Below are 14936 nucleotides of genomic sequence, written 5' to 3' on the forward strand. Positions count from 1 at the left end.
CATTGTAGCCTTCCACTATGTTCAACCAACAAGCCCAACTAGTTACTCTGCTAGTAATTGAGTTTTATGTATATGTGAAATTGCAGGTGCATTATTACATAATAACATAGGAGCAAAAAGCAAAGTTCTCTCATTGTGGAAGAAACAGTAACTTTCATATGAATGACCCTGTGGAGAATGATTATTCAATACCAAGTAATGAAAAATTTTACAGAGGTATCAATGAAAAATCAACTGAAAATTTGCCGTTAGACTTGGGTCAACTTTACAAGAAAAGATTTCACGATGCAAATTTGGTCAAGCCAAGATTGGACAGTTATACAAAGGCAAAAATGAATTCCAGCTATCTTGACAGAATATGCTCTAAAATGACCAATACACTAGTGTTGCTCAGAGCACATCCTCAGTAAACAATAAATATGTAAATGTGAGAGGTGGCAGTGTCACTTCAGAAATGCAAAACGAGCTACTGCTGATGTAAATCACGTGACAATCATGGGCCTCTTTGGCTCAGTGGCTATAATAATGCTGGCTGCTGAGTATGTAAGTTCAACATTTGGCCACTGTGGCCATGTTCCAATGGGGTGGAATCTCAAAATTTTTGTCTACCTTGCTTCAGGTGCGCGTTCCGAGCACAAGACTTTCTGTCTTTGTTGTGATTTTGTTGGTGATTAAGTCATCGCTTAGTGCTAAACAAAAGAAGAGACATTCTTGTGGACTTCATAGCCACTCCAGCTAGACCTTTAGTACCCCTTTAACAACAATTCTTATCTTCACTTCTGTCAGTGCATTTTAAACACGCCATGCTCTTTCACTCGAAGGAAGACCAGCTAATGACTGCTCTCATCTATCAGGCAACAGCAAGCATACAGGTGCTGGGACATTGACGAAACAGTGTGAGAGATTGAATGGGAGTCTAGGGTGAACAGGAGTGGTTCAGGGACCTTTAAAACATAGTTGGTTTCTTGCTATCTTTTGCAATCCAAGAAGTGATGTGCAAATTTTTTTTATTTGTGTTGCTGCAGGTAGTTGTTGGCAAAGGGACCAATCCAACTCAGAAGACCCTCGTTCTGAAAGAGTTGTTCGATGTAAGCATATGTTTCCTTCGCCCCTTTTCACAGTATACGTGGATCTGGCATGTTTGACGGATGTTGCGTTGTCAAACAATAATTTGTTAGTTCAATACTGCGGTTTCTTTTTTCAGGGCAAAATGTTGCCTTTCTCTAACCAGTCGCCGCCTCTGAAAGGTAAAGTGCCGGCCGTCTTTGCCTTATGATTGCTGCAATTCTTTTATTGCGACAGCAATTATATGGGTGCTCCACCCGAATTTCTGTTGTCGTCAGTGTGATGTTCTGTGTAAAGTCCAAGTGCAATAAGATCATGGCCGTGTGCGCCATGTGCTGTAGGCGCGGGGGAAAACATGTGAGGGTGAATTGAGAAGGATGGTGGCTTGGTGTGGCGTCGCGTTTGCGCACGCGCAAGGGAAGAAAGCAAGAAAAGGGCACGCCGACGTTTTGCACACACGCAAGGGGTAAGGAATGATGCGTACGCGCTAGGAGGGCGGGGGGCGGGGTGCAGGGTGGCACGCCTTTCTGCTTCTACTACGGCCATGTGCATCACATCTTGCTGGTAATCTGCAGTAGGTTTGAAGGCTAGCCAACCTAAGATAGCTGATAGCTTCGTGTGCGCTGTGTTCTCGTATGCCTAGTTCGCGTCGAAGCGAGAGGCAGCACGATGTGGAATGCTGCTGCCACTCTTCCTCATGCCAGCATTCTAATAGTGAGTGTTTGCGGTCATTGAGTGAGACGTATGTATCTGCGCGCATGACATCGTGCTTGTTAGTTTAGGTAGTAAGCGAATGTTTAGAGCAGCTTATACACCTGTTAAAACGATCAGCCTTACTGTGTATAGCTGTCTACTAATCTACTATCACAATTAATGCTTTCCCTTCCGTGCAAAGCTGCGAGTTTTTTTGCACCATAACCACTTTTGATTTAATAAAGTGTTAAGTAGCTTTAAAATGTGAGGTTAGGCCTTTGTTTTCTGTGCTAAATATCAATATTTCACTAAAGAACTGAAATAGAATTTTAAGTGGATTCTGTTCCTCTTTGAACTGTCAGTCTTTCTCTATTGTATTCCTTTAAGAGCAACCTTTTTTGTGCAGCACAAGCTTTGGGATGCCTTTATGCTACAATTAGACTGCAATAAATTAAAAGGCAGCATGTCATTCTTGGAAGTATGCTCTTGTCACCAGTTCTTGGAGTGAAAGTGAGGCTGGTTATAGTTTGGTCTAAATTTAAGTTTTGCCTTCTGATTGAGCCTGTCACTCACACCGGCACAGATCCAGTTGCTCAAAACAGTTTGTGGATGTATCAACACGTACTCTCATTAAAAAAAAAAAAAGAAATGTCCACACAGCCAAACTGAAATCGTAAATACAAAAGCACAAGGCTACCCTTGTGGTAGGGGACATGCTGTTAAATCTTCATGTTGTTAACAAACCTCAGTGTGATGAAATCATTGATGTGACAAATTGTCTTACTTTTAATAACGATGTCCATAAAATGTCCAGTATTTTAGCCTCAATATAGAAAAAAGCAAAGAACGACTGTGACATTAAATGGAAACTGTACCAAAGGCACCATAGTCAGATGGTTGAATTATTTGCGGTTGTTTGTAGACACATCGTGCACTTGTAATTTCTGGAATGTTTAGACCCAAATTTCGAGTATTTCAGTGTAACTAAATTTTATGGTAACCAATTAGAGTGCTCATATTTACAATCTTCTTATAGCAATGTTTGACCATGTTTTGTATGCCAGATTAGAAATTCGACACACTATAGAGCATTCTTTGTGAGGAAAGTTAGTTGCAATTTTAATGAAGTTCATAAATATGGCTTTCGCATATTGCTGTCTTGTTTAATCTAGTGGCCTGTTCATATTCCGTATGTCCATAATAGCACATAACATGCAATTAGTTGTGTCTTTCTTGGTGTCTATTGCATGTCGTAGCTGATCTCAATGAATGTAATGTTTTCAGGACCTTTGCATTTGGTGATTGCTGCGGGACCATACACCACATCAGACACTCTCAGCTTTGAGCCTTTGGTTGACTTCACAGCCTACATCACGAAGCATCAGCCTCATGTTTGCATTATGGTGTGTAGCTTAGTGTTATGGCCTCACAGTTGAATAAAGAATATACTAGTTATATGTACTGCAATTATGTAACAGAAGCATAGCAGGGCTGGAAACGTTTTGGCAATTATACTCGTCAAAATTTCTATGAATCAAAGTACAGATACATGGAATATTGCATAGATGTACTTAAATGGTGTGAATTATTTAGTCCTAAAAAAAACTAAAAAAAAAGCAGATAGTGTATTACAAGTAAATAAATATAAGCTATAAGGGAAAGCTGCTGGAATTAGTCGGAGCCCTTTTCCTTTGCCAATTCTCAGTGCTGTTTCTGTTGCATGATTGTGAAATAACTTCCGCTTAGTACTTTAAATTTATTTAAGGGAGAACAGTATCTGCTTAACTCTTGTCCTCTTGGTTTTAATAATGAATTTCAATGATGTAAGTATTACATCTCGAATACAAGGGTTGCCAACTTTATTATACTTTAGAAATTGATTTGATTTTCCTTTTGTTTTCTTTCTCTGTGCGGCGCAATTACCACGCCCATTTCAAGTTCTGAGTAAATTAGCTGCCAAGTTAATCGGCAGTACTGTTCCGAATGCATGATAGATTGGCAGACAAAGGTTGGGCTGTATGTTCTAAGTTCTTGGCACAACTGTTCTCACATGTCACTGCATTGCGATTCCCTTACTTACATCTTGTTGAAAATTTTGTGGTAGCTAGAAGTAATAGCAATGGCTAGTTAGCGGCAGTTCTGTAGTAATAGCACTAATAGTAGCAGAAGTATTAAAAGTGTTGCTTTCAAAAACATAAGCTACTAAAGATAACATAGCAGCAGGACCATTTGTGCTTATTGCTGCTTGTCTTTGTTTTCTTGCACTGTAGGATTTGTTTTGCCAGCTTATAAGTAAATAATTGATTTTTAATTTTTGATATATATGTGTAAATTGAAAATACAGTGCACATATTGCATAAATGCAGAATTAGGTATTAGAGCCCAAAACTAAATGTGTGACATTTTTGTCACACACCTGTTATAATTGAAATCGTACGTAATGATAGACAGTGAAGCCAGAGAAAACATAGGGGAAGTTAAATGTTATGCTATGGCAAGTTATATGTTCATCCACTTTCATTTCCCTTTACCTTATTATTTCTGCATTTTAAGTTATAGATAAAAAATGACTTCCCCTATGCTTTTTCTCGATTCATTGTCACTTTGCATGATTGTGACTACCAAATGTCAAGTCCTTTGGCTCTCACAGTTGTGCTTGCTTATTGTGAAAATTGGCTATTTGTAGAAGTTTCATCTTAATGTCGCTGCTGTAACCTGCTTTTCTACCATTTGGTTGGCAAAGATATTTATTACCCTACTGTTCTCTTTTTTATTACCAGATGGGACCCTTTGTAGACAGCCGTCATGAGTTGATCCAGGTTCGTACTATTGTGTGCCACAATTCTCTGTGATTTACTTCTTGAAACCTAAATGCCTAGCTAAATTGCTTAGATTAAAAATCAACAGCATTGTACATACCAATTGATCCTAGTAAATATATGCATGTCTTCATCCATGTTGCGTGCGTGTTCTTTCTATTGCACATTATGTCCTTAGTTTGTTTAGTTTTCATGGCTGTCTTCAGCCAGAAAGATTTGAATAACTTTTAAATGCACTGTTTAAATATATGCTAATTAAAGCAATGTGGCCCAAAGCATATGTCAGCAAGTGCAGCTGGCTATTTTAATGATATAACTATTTTGTATTGACAACAGTGAATGAGTATGTCTTTCTATCTGCAGGTCATGCAATCGTCCTCATGGTCACATTTCTGTCTACTGTTTCTTTTCAGAAGGGGAACCTACCTGATACATATGATACCATATTCCAAAATCAAATTGATGCACTGGCTAATGCATTACAAAAGTAAGATGTTTCTTTAAAAGGCCTGATATAAGTTTTGCTGCTCAGATAGTTGGCTGCATCCTCAGTTTTCCCATTCGTGGTGCCTTCTTTTCTTCGAACCTTTATATATATATAATCTCATTGTTGTCATGTTGACATGATGATCATTTTTTGTTGCGGATTAAGCGTGCCTGAAGCACCTCTGGAGAACTGCAGTTGCACAGCACCAGTATTTCTCTTGCTTCATCATCAGAGGTCACAGCACTGAGGCACAACTTGCATTACGGATGTAATGACACAGCTCACTATTGAGCTCATAGTTGCTTGTTGGTGTAAAATGCCTGGTTTGTGGCTTGCAAACTAACTTTGAACACGGTCAAATCTAATTTGGAGGATTCTCCTATGCCAAAATCAATTTTGTTTCCACACATGTACAGTTTGTCACAACAGAGCAGTCTACACATGTGTCTTTCAAACATTTCTAACATTTCTTCCAAAGCTTCATTTTGACGTTGCCTCATGAAATTGCCAAAAATTCTAAAGCTCTGCATATTTGGCCTCTGTGTGTTCTTATTACACATGAGTTAGCATAGAAAAACAAAATGAAAGGTGACTGGTACACACAGTGCTTCTTTGTCGTGATTGTGCTGTGCTAGTAAGTAGCACGATGTCATGTTCTCAAGATCACAGCTAGCTAAATCTTCCAATTCGGTCAACACTGTGCATTCATTTTAATTTTTTCAAAGCAAAGCTTTTCTTTGTGAACCTCGCCGGGTTGACCATGGATGCTGCGGCCTGGCTGTTCTCTTGCCAAATAGGCCAATCAGTCACAGCGGAGTGTGCCACTGGGTTTTTTGCACCACCACCACATAGTGCTCGCATCCGCCATAGTGGCGGCACCGTCCTTGCGGGGGATGGGGAAAAAAAAAAAAAAACTCGGAACGCCTGCCTTCGTGCATCCGCAACGGCGGCACTGCATTAGCCTCTCTACAATGCCTGAACAAAGCCTTTTGTGTCACTTTGTGCGGACATTCGGTAAACATGAACTCCTGTTTTGACTCTTTATGCACTCACACAAAGCTTCGCTGTATATAGATTCCAACTCGTTGGATCTGCTGCATTTTGTTTTCATTTGCAGAACGAGGACGCAGGTTGTCCTAGTGCCCTCTAACCAGGATGTACATCATGACTATGTCTTCCCGACACCACCATTCAGACTTGGAAAGAAATATGAGGTGTGTGTATCCCTCGAAGCACGCAAAAGCTGTTAATTTCTGCATGTGCTTTTTTTTTCACATGTTCTTGTTAGGCTGTCTTTAAAGGGGCTCTGAACCACTTTTTATCGAAGTGGAGAAAGGTATTTGAAATGAAAATAGGCTATTTCAGAAATGCTTTGCTGTAAAAAGTATTTCGATGCGTTTAACAGAAGCAGTGTTATTGGCACTCAAATGCAGCCTCCACTGTGCTCCCGTTCCTTCTTCAGTGCCTTGCACTGTGAAGGCTACGGTGCAGTGGGGCATGCCCACAACGCTCCACCTTTTAAATATCACGGTAGTGCGCAGTTCAAATTTCATTTTGGATGTTAACGTAGAAGCCATGACTTCCGCCTTTGGTGCCTATGACATGCTAAACATAAGCCAAACGCAGTTGTCCTCGGCGAGCCGCAGTGCACTTAGCCAATGGACTCACGGCAGCTTGATGTCGGTCATCGGCCAATAGCAGCCGTCTAAGGGAATGACCAAATAAAGCATCCGACGACGAAATAAAGCATCCAGAAGAGTTTGAGGACAGGGCCTTCTGTTGAAAAGCGAGAATTTGAGAGAAAAGTGACTTCGTGATCCGCTTGCGAGCCCATGTACCACGTACGATAGAAAAACTTGGCTGAGATGGTCACAGCAGCGCATGCTACCTGCGGACTATGTTATTTCACCAAGCCTGAGGAGTGGTTCAGGGCCCCTTTAACATATCATGGAGACCGCATGTCAAGGCTTTCTTTTACATTGCTGTCTGTTTGTCAGCCTTTCAAAGGGAGCTGTGTGTTGCCACCATTTCTTGCTTTGCATTGTGTCAGTAATTGTTGTTATGACAAAGATGTAATGATGGTGACCCTTCAACCATACTCACATAGCATATGTGATGTCTGTGTTTGGAAGGATGTAGTTTACTCACTGTGGCTGTGAGTAGCAATGGCTAGCACTCCCAGAGCTAGGTTTAGTACACATGTAGAAATACCCAAGAAAGTTGGTGGGAGTGAGGGACAGCCGCCTGTGGCACGAAGGGCATTATGGGAACTTTGAGGGTCAGTTTCAGTCTTGGAGACTGTGCTGCAAAGCTAGATACTGCGGCCGCCACGGGGTACCGCAAAGAGACCGCTCGCCAACCTCACCATCAATGCACTCGGGAAACTGCATGTTCTGATTGGCCTTTGTGGATGAGTGTGGTGACACATGCCAGCCTGAGCTCGCACTTCAGCGTGCACAAAATGTCATGCGCTGTGTCTGCACACACTGGTCCTACACATGAGAGTGTGTGGGGTCCGCAGCTGATGCTTGTCTTTCACGAGCTCTTTGGCCACACTTGTGAATGCAACCTCCATTCTGTAAGAAATCTCTGAGAAGTTATCTGCCTGCGAAATAAGCAATAGGCTTGCAAAAATTGTCTGACAGCTGCTGAAATCAATAAGGGTTGTGCAGCATTTTGTGACACAGTGTGCTCTTAAAGATGAAAACACACTCGCAGGAACCTGATAGCTGTTGCCAGTATACACCAAGGCATATTTTTGAGCACTGGCTTGGAAGTAAGTGCCAGCGGAAGGTAACGCTTATGTGCAATCTTCCGGTGGTGTTCGGCAACCTGTCAAAACGCGTTGAAAGACACATTCACAGATATCCCTGCAAACTGACATTTTTGGTATTCTAGCTGGCTTGAGGCATATTCTAGTGCGTAACACACACAGTGAAGAGCCCCACAAGAAGCTATTTATGTGGTAAATTGCCTTAAACATGATTTTAGCTGGAGCGTCTCAGTGCATGCGCACAGCCAGAATGCAACAAAGTAGTAGTACACATAAAAATTCCTGTCCTTATGGCGTGCCACTGTCTTCTCAGCAGTGTGTCGTGACTGCGCATTTTGCAAAAGCAGGCCATGGCTTACAAGCTTTGCTGCGTACACCTGGCAGGCAAAAAGCAGCTCCGGGAGCATGGATGCGCTCGCTGCACCGACTGCTTAGAAAATGTGATGGCTGTGGTTACCTCACGGCATTTTGTGGCCGCTTGGGTCGCGCTTGTCTTTGTTTTTCTATGTAATCTGTTGTGCTATGACTAGCTAAGACGGTAGAAGAAAGGGTTGACTCCAGTTGAACGAGGTACACAGTGGCTGCAAGGGAAGCAGATGGCGGAGCATTTTTTTTTAAGATTTCCATGATGCCTTATTGGCAGCTGTTTGAGGGTGCGTGCCACTTTGTAACTCGTCCATTGGCTGAGCATCGTAGATGTCATGTGGAGATTGCAGACTTGACTCCCATTGGCTCCATGTTGTCTAGAGTCTTCCAGTTTCATTTCCCGTTTCCTTATAAATTATATATGTATTAAGGAAAGAGTTACTTTACTCTATGCTTTCCTTGGCTTCATGCAGTTGTCAGTAACAAAAGAATCTGAGCCCCTCAGTTCTCTTGATTCTTCTTGCTCAACTTACCATGAAAGTGTTACTCTGCTACCGCCACCACCGCTGCTAGATTTTTGCTTGATTGCAGAAAATCATCTGTGCCCCTGATCCTTGCCTTCTCGACATCGGCGGCTACATTGTTGGGGCTACCAGTGTAGATGTATTGATGCACCTTGGCAGGGAAGAGATATCCTTGTGAGTACCAGTGGTTGTTTTTGCTGGAACCTTTGGCAATAGCCCAGGTTTGATATTTGTGCCTGTGGCAGCAGACAAGAAATGTTCAGGAGTGTGTGGAAACTCTACTGCCTTGCACAATTAGACACCATTGGGAAACCTTCATGTAAACCAAAGCATTTCAGATGGTGGTATCACCCAGTAGTATGTCGACGTTCATCAGAGCTATTGCTACGAGGGCCCCTAAACAAATTTAATGTGACACCATTTTTTGAACACTTCGGCCTCCTCACCTGCTTTATTCATTGGCCAGCTGCTATTACATTCATTATTCTTTCTTTTTTCTTCTGTCAACTGTGAAATTTCAGCTAGGCTCTTGTAGAAGTGCTACTGTTTCAAAAATAAATATCTAAAGAAAAAAAGCCTCCTAGGGGAGAAGAGGATAAAGTTGGCATGAATTTAGTTTGTTTCAATGGCTTTATTACCACCCTGTCCACATGATTGCTGTGACTGCTACGAGCTGCCAGCTGCCAATTCTTTACCCTGCACTGTTCTTGTGCGCAACATTGTCTGGTTGCGCCTTCATGTTGCTGCCGCTGGCAAGTCTGCAGTGCGACTTCAATGCAACACATATTATTCCTTTGTACTGGGCATTACAACATTGCAGAACACATTGCCGTGAAATCTTTCTTCCTTGAATAGATGGTGCAGCTTATGCGTGCTAAAAACGGTAGCCTGTATGGTGCAAGTAGACAAAGGTTGAACTAGTGCTTTTATTTCATGGGAAAGCAACATGAATGTCTCATTGTAACCAGCTCCGTTCACATTTCAGCTCTCCGAAGCTGCCTGACAGGCTGTCTCGTCTTGCAAAGCACATTCTGACTCAGCAGAGGTGAGGCAATTCACATGCCTTGCATGTGAAAGAATTTTCAACACTACTATTTGCATATATGGTGCATATATTGAAGTACTTTGGTCTGATGGCCGTGATTATGGACAGTTTAATTATTTTCTAATTAACTTAGACCGTATAGTAAATTTTAACACGACAAAGTAAAGCTCAAGTTTTATTGTTCAAATTTTTTATTGCTGTAGTTTCTAGAAAAAAAAAATAATTAAGCAGATCCCATACACTATCAGAATCAATGATGTGCAAAGCATTATGCAGGCAGTTAGCTATCAAGCACCATTTGGGGTTCTGCCATGTATTTCAAAATTGACCATCGTTTTTTTGTCTACGTCAAGCAATTACATGTAGTATGTCACGCAAGAATCTGTGTCACAACAGCAGCAAGCAGATGACGTCAGCGACGATGATAGTATGACGGCGATGGAATGACTACTGATTTTGCGTGCTCTGGCGAAGAACCATTGCAACCTGTTTTGTTATGACTTGAGCTGATCATGAAAGTGGCACAATTAAACACACCGTGTCAAAGTGCTAGAAGCCATAAGGAAAGAATGGATGAAACTGGCTCTCGCTCTCACTTTTGCTAATATGCGACGTGATGCTCCCAAAAGACAGTCGTAAAATTTGCTCTCTATTGTGTGTTTATATTCCAAGTCTGTGGCCAAAGTAAACTGGCATGTACACATGTGCTATTGGGAGGTTTAGAATACGAGTCTAGAGCTTAGGGTGCCCCAACAAGTGACCGCTTTGCGTTCACAGTCTGCCCCGCTGAGAAGGTGCCTTAGAATAAGGTTTCCAGCTTGCGTTAGTGTCATGCGATTGCAACACCCTTCCTGCATAGGGAAAGAAAGATTAAAACTGTAATGCCAGAGAAAAAGAAACATGAAATAGTGCAATCGGTAATATTTTACAGGATTAAAAGTATGCCTGACAGTTTAATATTTTCAATGCGGAGGTGGTGACATGTTTTTGATATTCGTGGCGTTGTTGAGACGACGCAGAGCAAGTTTGAGGTGTTTGGAGCACCCACACTATTTTTGAAATTTAGCGTTAAGGACATGTGAGAACCCAAACCCAAAGACAATGTTTGGATTCGGTGCATGCACTGTGGCGACACACTGATCGTTATGGGCCTCCTATCTTTTGGGGGCCTCTGTTCTAAAACAGCCTATTGCTTGTGCTATGCAGCATGACGCATGCACCAAACATCTACAAAAAGGTTCTGAACCACATTTTATTGAAGTCCAGAAACGAATTTGAAGTTAAATTAGACTATTTCAGAAATATTTTGCCGCAAGAAGTACTTCAACGCGTTCAGCTGAAAGCGGAGTTATTGGCAATCAAACATTGTGTTAACAATGCTTCCGTTCCTTCTCCAATGACTTGCACTGCGAAGGCTACAGTGGAGTGGTGCAATGCTGTGCCTCCTGAACATTGTCGTGGCGTGCAGTTCAAATTTGATTTTGGATGTTCACGTAGGTGCCACTATTTCCGATTTTGGCACCTACGACGCGCCACACGCGGTTGTCCTCGGCGAACCGCAATGCGCTCAGCCAGCGGATTCATCACAGCACCCCGCAGTGGCCGTGGCATTTACGCTGGGCTGCAGACCGCAGCCACATGCAACTACAGTGCATACGTGCAGCGTTTGCTTTGTGCACAGCAGGGATTGAGTGCCTGTCCACGCTCATATGCTCTAGTCTGGCCGTGCTACGGGGTGTGGACTGGCTTTGTTCTGCACCAGCTTGACTGACGGATAGTAGCCACATCAAGCTAGCACATTTTGAAGTGCCATCAATAGCTCAATGCAAAGTGAAGTTTGCCAAGGCATCTAACCGGGACTAGCCAGAAGGGAGCGCGCGCTGGCAAGCGTGCATGTGGTCTCACCATGAGTTTACCATAGCTATAGGCTAGTTAAGTGTTCAAAACTAGTCGGCATTAGCAAAACCCGATGGCTATGACACTGATAGGCAGGGTGGCCAAAGTTGAATTCCTACACTAGTAGCAGCGGCAGAGCGTGAGCAAACGATAGTCGGCTTCTCCTGGAAGTGCGTAATTGTTATTGAAATTCGAAAACAGATTTTCGCTTACTTAAGCTTGTTTATTGAACTGTGTCAATAAATATACACAGTAACAGTAGGAGGAAGTGCACTGATCCAAGCACACTTCTTAAACCTTTCCCTACCTTGAAAAAAAGAAGAAAATTGTAACAAATTTACTGGAAATTTTTTTTCGCTCAGTTTGTAGAGCTTTTATTTTTTGAATAAAACGGCACCATCATTTCATTTCAATGGGGACCTTAGTGCTAGCAGCCATGTGGTGCTCTCTTTTGGCCAAGGGCACAAGTTCGCACAGTGCCACTATGTTCTTCGAGATTGGGCTACAGCATGCACTTTCCAATCACGGAGGCCATGGTGCCATTTTTCTACTTGTATAAAAATAAAATATTTAGTTGTGCATTGTAAGTTACAAAAAAGCTTACAATAGAAAAAATTTATTGCAATTAAAACTAAAAAAAGTTGAAAGTGGGCAAATATCAAATAGTCAGAATACAAATCCAATAGCTAGTAAGTATTGAATCGAAAAGTTGAACGAAGACACGCGTGTGTGTGTGCATGCGTGCGCACGCATTTTATATATACATGTTATATATATATAGCATGAATATTTATTTCAGTATAATGGCTCATTCCAAGGACAACCACTGGTTGTATCATAAAAGATAAACTGCTACATGACTATACTGCAATAAACACTATATTACAGACTACAAGCAATAACAACAGGTTGTTATGTACACTTCTGCCCTGAAATTGAAAACAAATCTTCCATTACCCATTTTGTTTGCGTGTTGTTTCGAAAGCTTTTGGGGTTGTTTCAATTCTGATAATTTGCAATACTTTGCTTAGCAAACGGAGCACAGTATAGCCCAACGCTAACACTTGGTTGTCACGAAGTATTTAGTTAGTTTTGATATTCGAAAGTACCAAATAGTTAATTTTCATATATGAATAGTCAATGTAGGACATTCAATTCATATTCAAGAATTCGAATATTTTCCCACCTGTAAAGAAAAGCCCAGGAGCCATGTACACTAATAGAAGGTCATGTAATAGGTCATCCTATTTGTTGTCACGCTTTTGCCGTGTGAGTGCACCAAAAGTATATTTTACAATTTGTTGTGGATCAAAATATAAATCCTTGTTCAATGAGAACAGCGCTCGTTTCAGTCTACACAAGATGCAATCTTGCAATCAATGGGGCTATCTCAATGGTTGTATGTACCCTTAAAAATACAAATTTGGACAGAATGAATTTTTGTTCTTTCTGCAGTGTGATAGCCGACGATCTATCTTTTAGGGATATGTTGTATTTTGTTGTCTTGAGCCACATGTAATACATCTCCTGTCAGGCAATTAGTTGCAAATAAGTTCTTATCCTGATCTGTTAATAAGAAGCCTGCTTTTCATGTGCCTGACTGTACTTCTTTTTCTCCCTGCGATTTCTCCTAAGATGGTCCCAAACTAAAATAACTTAGTGAGTTGACAGGTGTGTTGTGTATTGACGAATATTTTCAAGTGGTGGGGCCCGACTTTTCTCTTTCTTGTGCAGCTTTTACCCACTCTACCCACCATCTGAAGACGTGAATGTTGATCTATCTCACCTTTACGATAGTGGCCGTCTGACTGTGACTCCACACTTGCTTGTGCTGCCGTCTGATCTCAGAGGCTTTGCCAAGGCAAGTATGAAAGCACCATTATCATTTGTTCGCTATTTCTTTAGGGTATCAGGGCTTTTTAGTGATCACTTGCAGCACCTATAGCACAATTCTGCTGGTTCAGCTGGATTACTTTAGAAAGAGGACATCACTATAGAGTAAAATTGTGGGGTTTAACCCTTTCGCTGTCGGACCTTTCTGGCCGTGACGCACCCCCAGTGTCGGCTTGGTTTCAGGGAACGAGCATAACAGGGAATGAACATAGCAATTTATTTTTTATTATGATTGGTATACAAATAACATAGTCAATGCAATATGCACATTTCAGTGTTCTGCAGCTGTTGTTAGTAAACATCATCATCATCATCAGCCTGACTATAAGATCCGTTCAACATCCGAATCTGACGATGCGGAACCCTCTTCCTTGCATGCGACTCTGTCCGAGTCCGAGCTCAGCTCGTACTCTGAATCGGAATTGAGCCACCGCACCAATGAGCAGACGAAGGTCCCGCGCGCTGAGCCATCCGAAAGTAACCGCGCGCAGGGAGGATGCAGTTTCAGTCGCCCGCACAACGGAGAGAAATGGGACGTTGCGCGATCAAGAAGACAGAGGGAGATGGAAAAAGGCTAAACAAAGTTCGAAGGGCTTTACGTTTACTGCTGCAAGTCGGAAGCGAGGGTGCGGCGAGAGAGCGAAAGCAGCAATCGAGTCACTCTTTTCGGAGAGGCAATGGCACGTGCGCCTGAACTTGACGCGCCGTAGCAGGCACACCAACAGAAGAAAAATAAAAACCTTCATACCAGCGGAGATGCAAGAACAACCCTTGAACCCATAACCACACGCGCGCGACGCATGATCCAGCGAACGCGGAGCCACCGCGCCACTCAGCAAAGAGAAAGTGGGGAGTGGCAGTCGCGCCGTACTCTTCAATACATGGAGTAACACAGGTCGGGGCGAATATACGAACTTGTAGAAAGAGTCAACAGATAGCGTGGCTAATCCAGGAGCGCCAGCTTTGCGCTCTGGTGCAAAATTTTGAACGCACGATAGAGAACGTACCGGTACGTCAGTGACACTGTGGGGGGGAAGCGCGATGACGTACCGGTACGTCCGTGACAGCGAAAGGGTTAATATCCCAAATTTGCACAGCGTGCTATGAGGGAGGGGAGGGCTTCTGATTAATGTGCACCCAAAGCACGATGCACAAGTGTTTTTATATTCTGGCCTCCGTTGAAATGCGGCTGCTGTGGCTGGTAATCGAACCCTTGACCTGGTGCTGAGAAGCAGAATGCCATAGCAACAGAGCTACCACGGCAGCTATTGTGCATCAGATCACCAGCAGTTAGCCAGCTACTAAATGTACTACAGTCGAATCTCAGTACAGCGGACCCTAATAATCCGACAAGATATGTCCATTTTATCCGAAG

The 14936-nt window shown here is 42.4% G+C and overlaps 1 protein-coding gene across 1 annotated transcript in view; it reads left to right on the forward strand.

Moving 5' to 3' along the window:
- The window catches only part of PolA2 (DNA polymerase alpha subunit B), a 31430-nt gene that overhangs the window by 10036 nt on the left and 6458 nt on the right, over nucleotides 1-14936 (forward strand). The window contains exons 8-16 of the mRNA XM_050183402.3: nucleotides 1026-1088; nucleotides 1205-1247; nucleotides 3043-3161; nucleotides 4539-4577; nucleotides 4991-5064; nucleotides 6182-6278; nucleotides 8795-8901; nucleotides 9713-9772; nucleotides 13403-13529. Of these exons, the coding sequence (XP_050039359.1) occupies nucleotides 1026-1088; nucleotides 1205-1247; nucleotides 3043-3161; nucleotides 4539-4577; nucleotides 4991-5064; nucleotides 6182-6278; nucleotides 8795-8901; nucleotides 9713-9772; nucleotides 13403-13529 (729 nt within the window). The remainder of the gene's footprint in view (nucleotides 1-1025; nucleotides 1089-1204; nucleotides 1248-3042; nucleotides 3162-4538; nucleotides 4578-4990; nucleotides 5065-6181; nucleotides 6279-8794; nucleotides 8902-9712; nucleotides 9773-13402; nucleotides 13530-14936) is intronic.

Source organism: Dermacentor andersoni, chromosome 4 (genome assembly GCF_023375885.2).
Source record: "Dermacentor andersoni chromosome 4, qqDerAnde1_hic_scaffold, whole genome shotgun sequence".
Lineage (NCBI taxonomy): Eukaryota > Metazoa > Arthropoda > Arachnida > Ixodida > Ixodidae > Dermacentor > Dermacentor andersoni.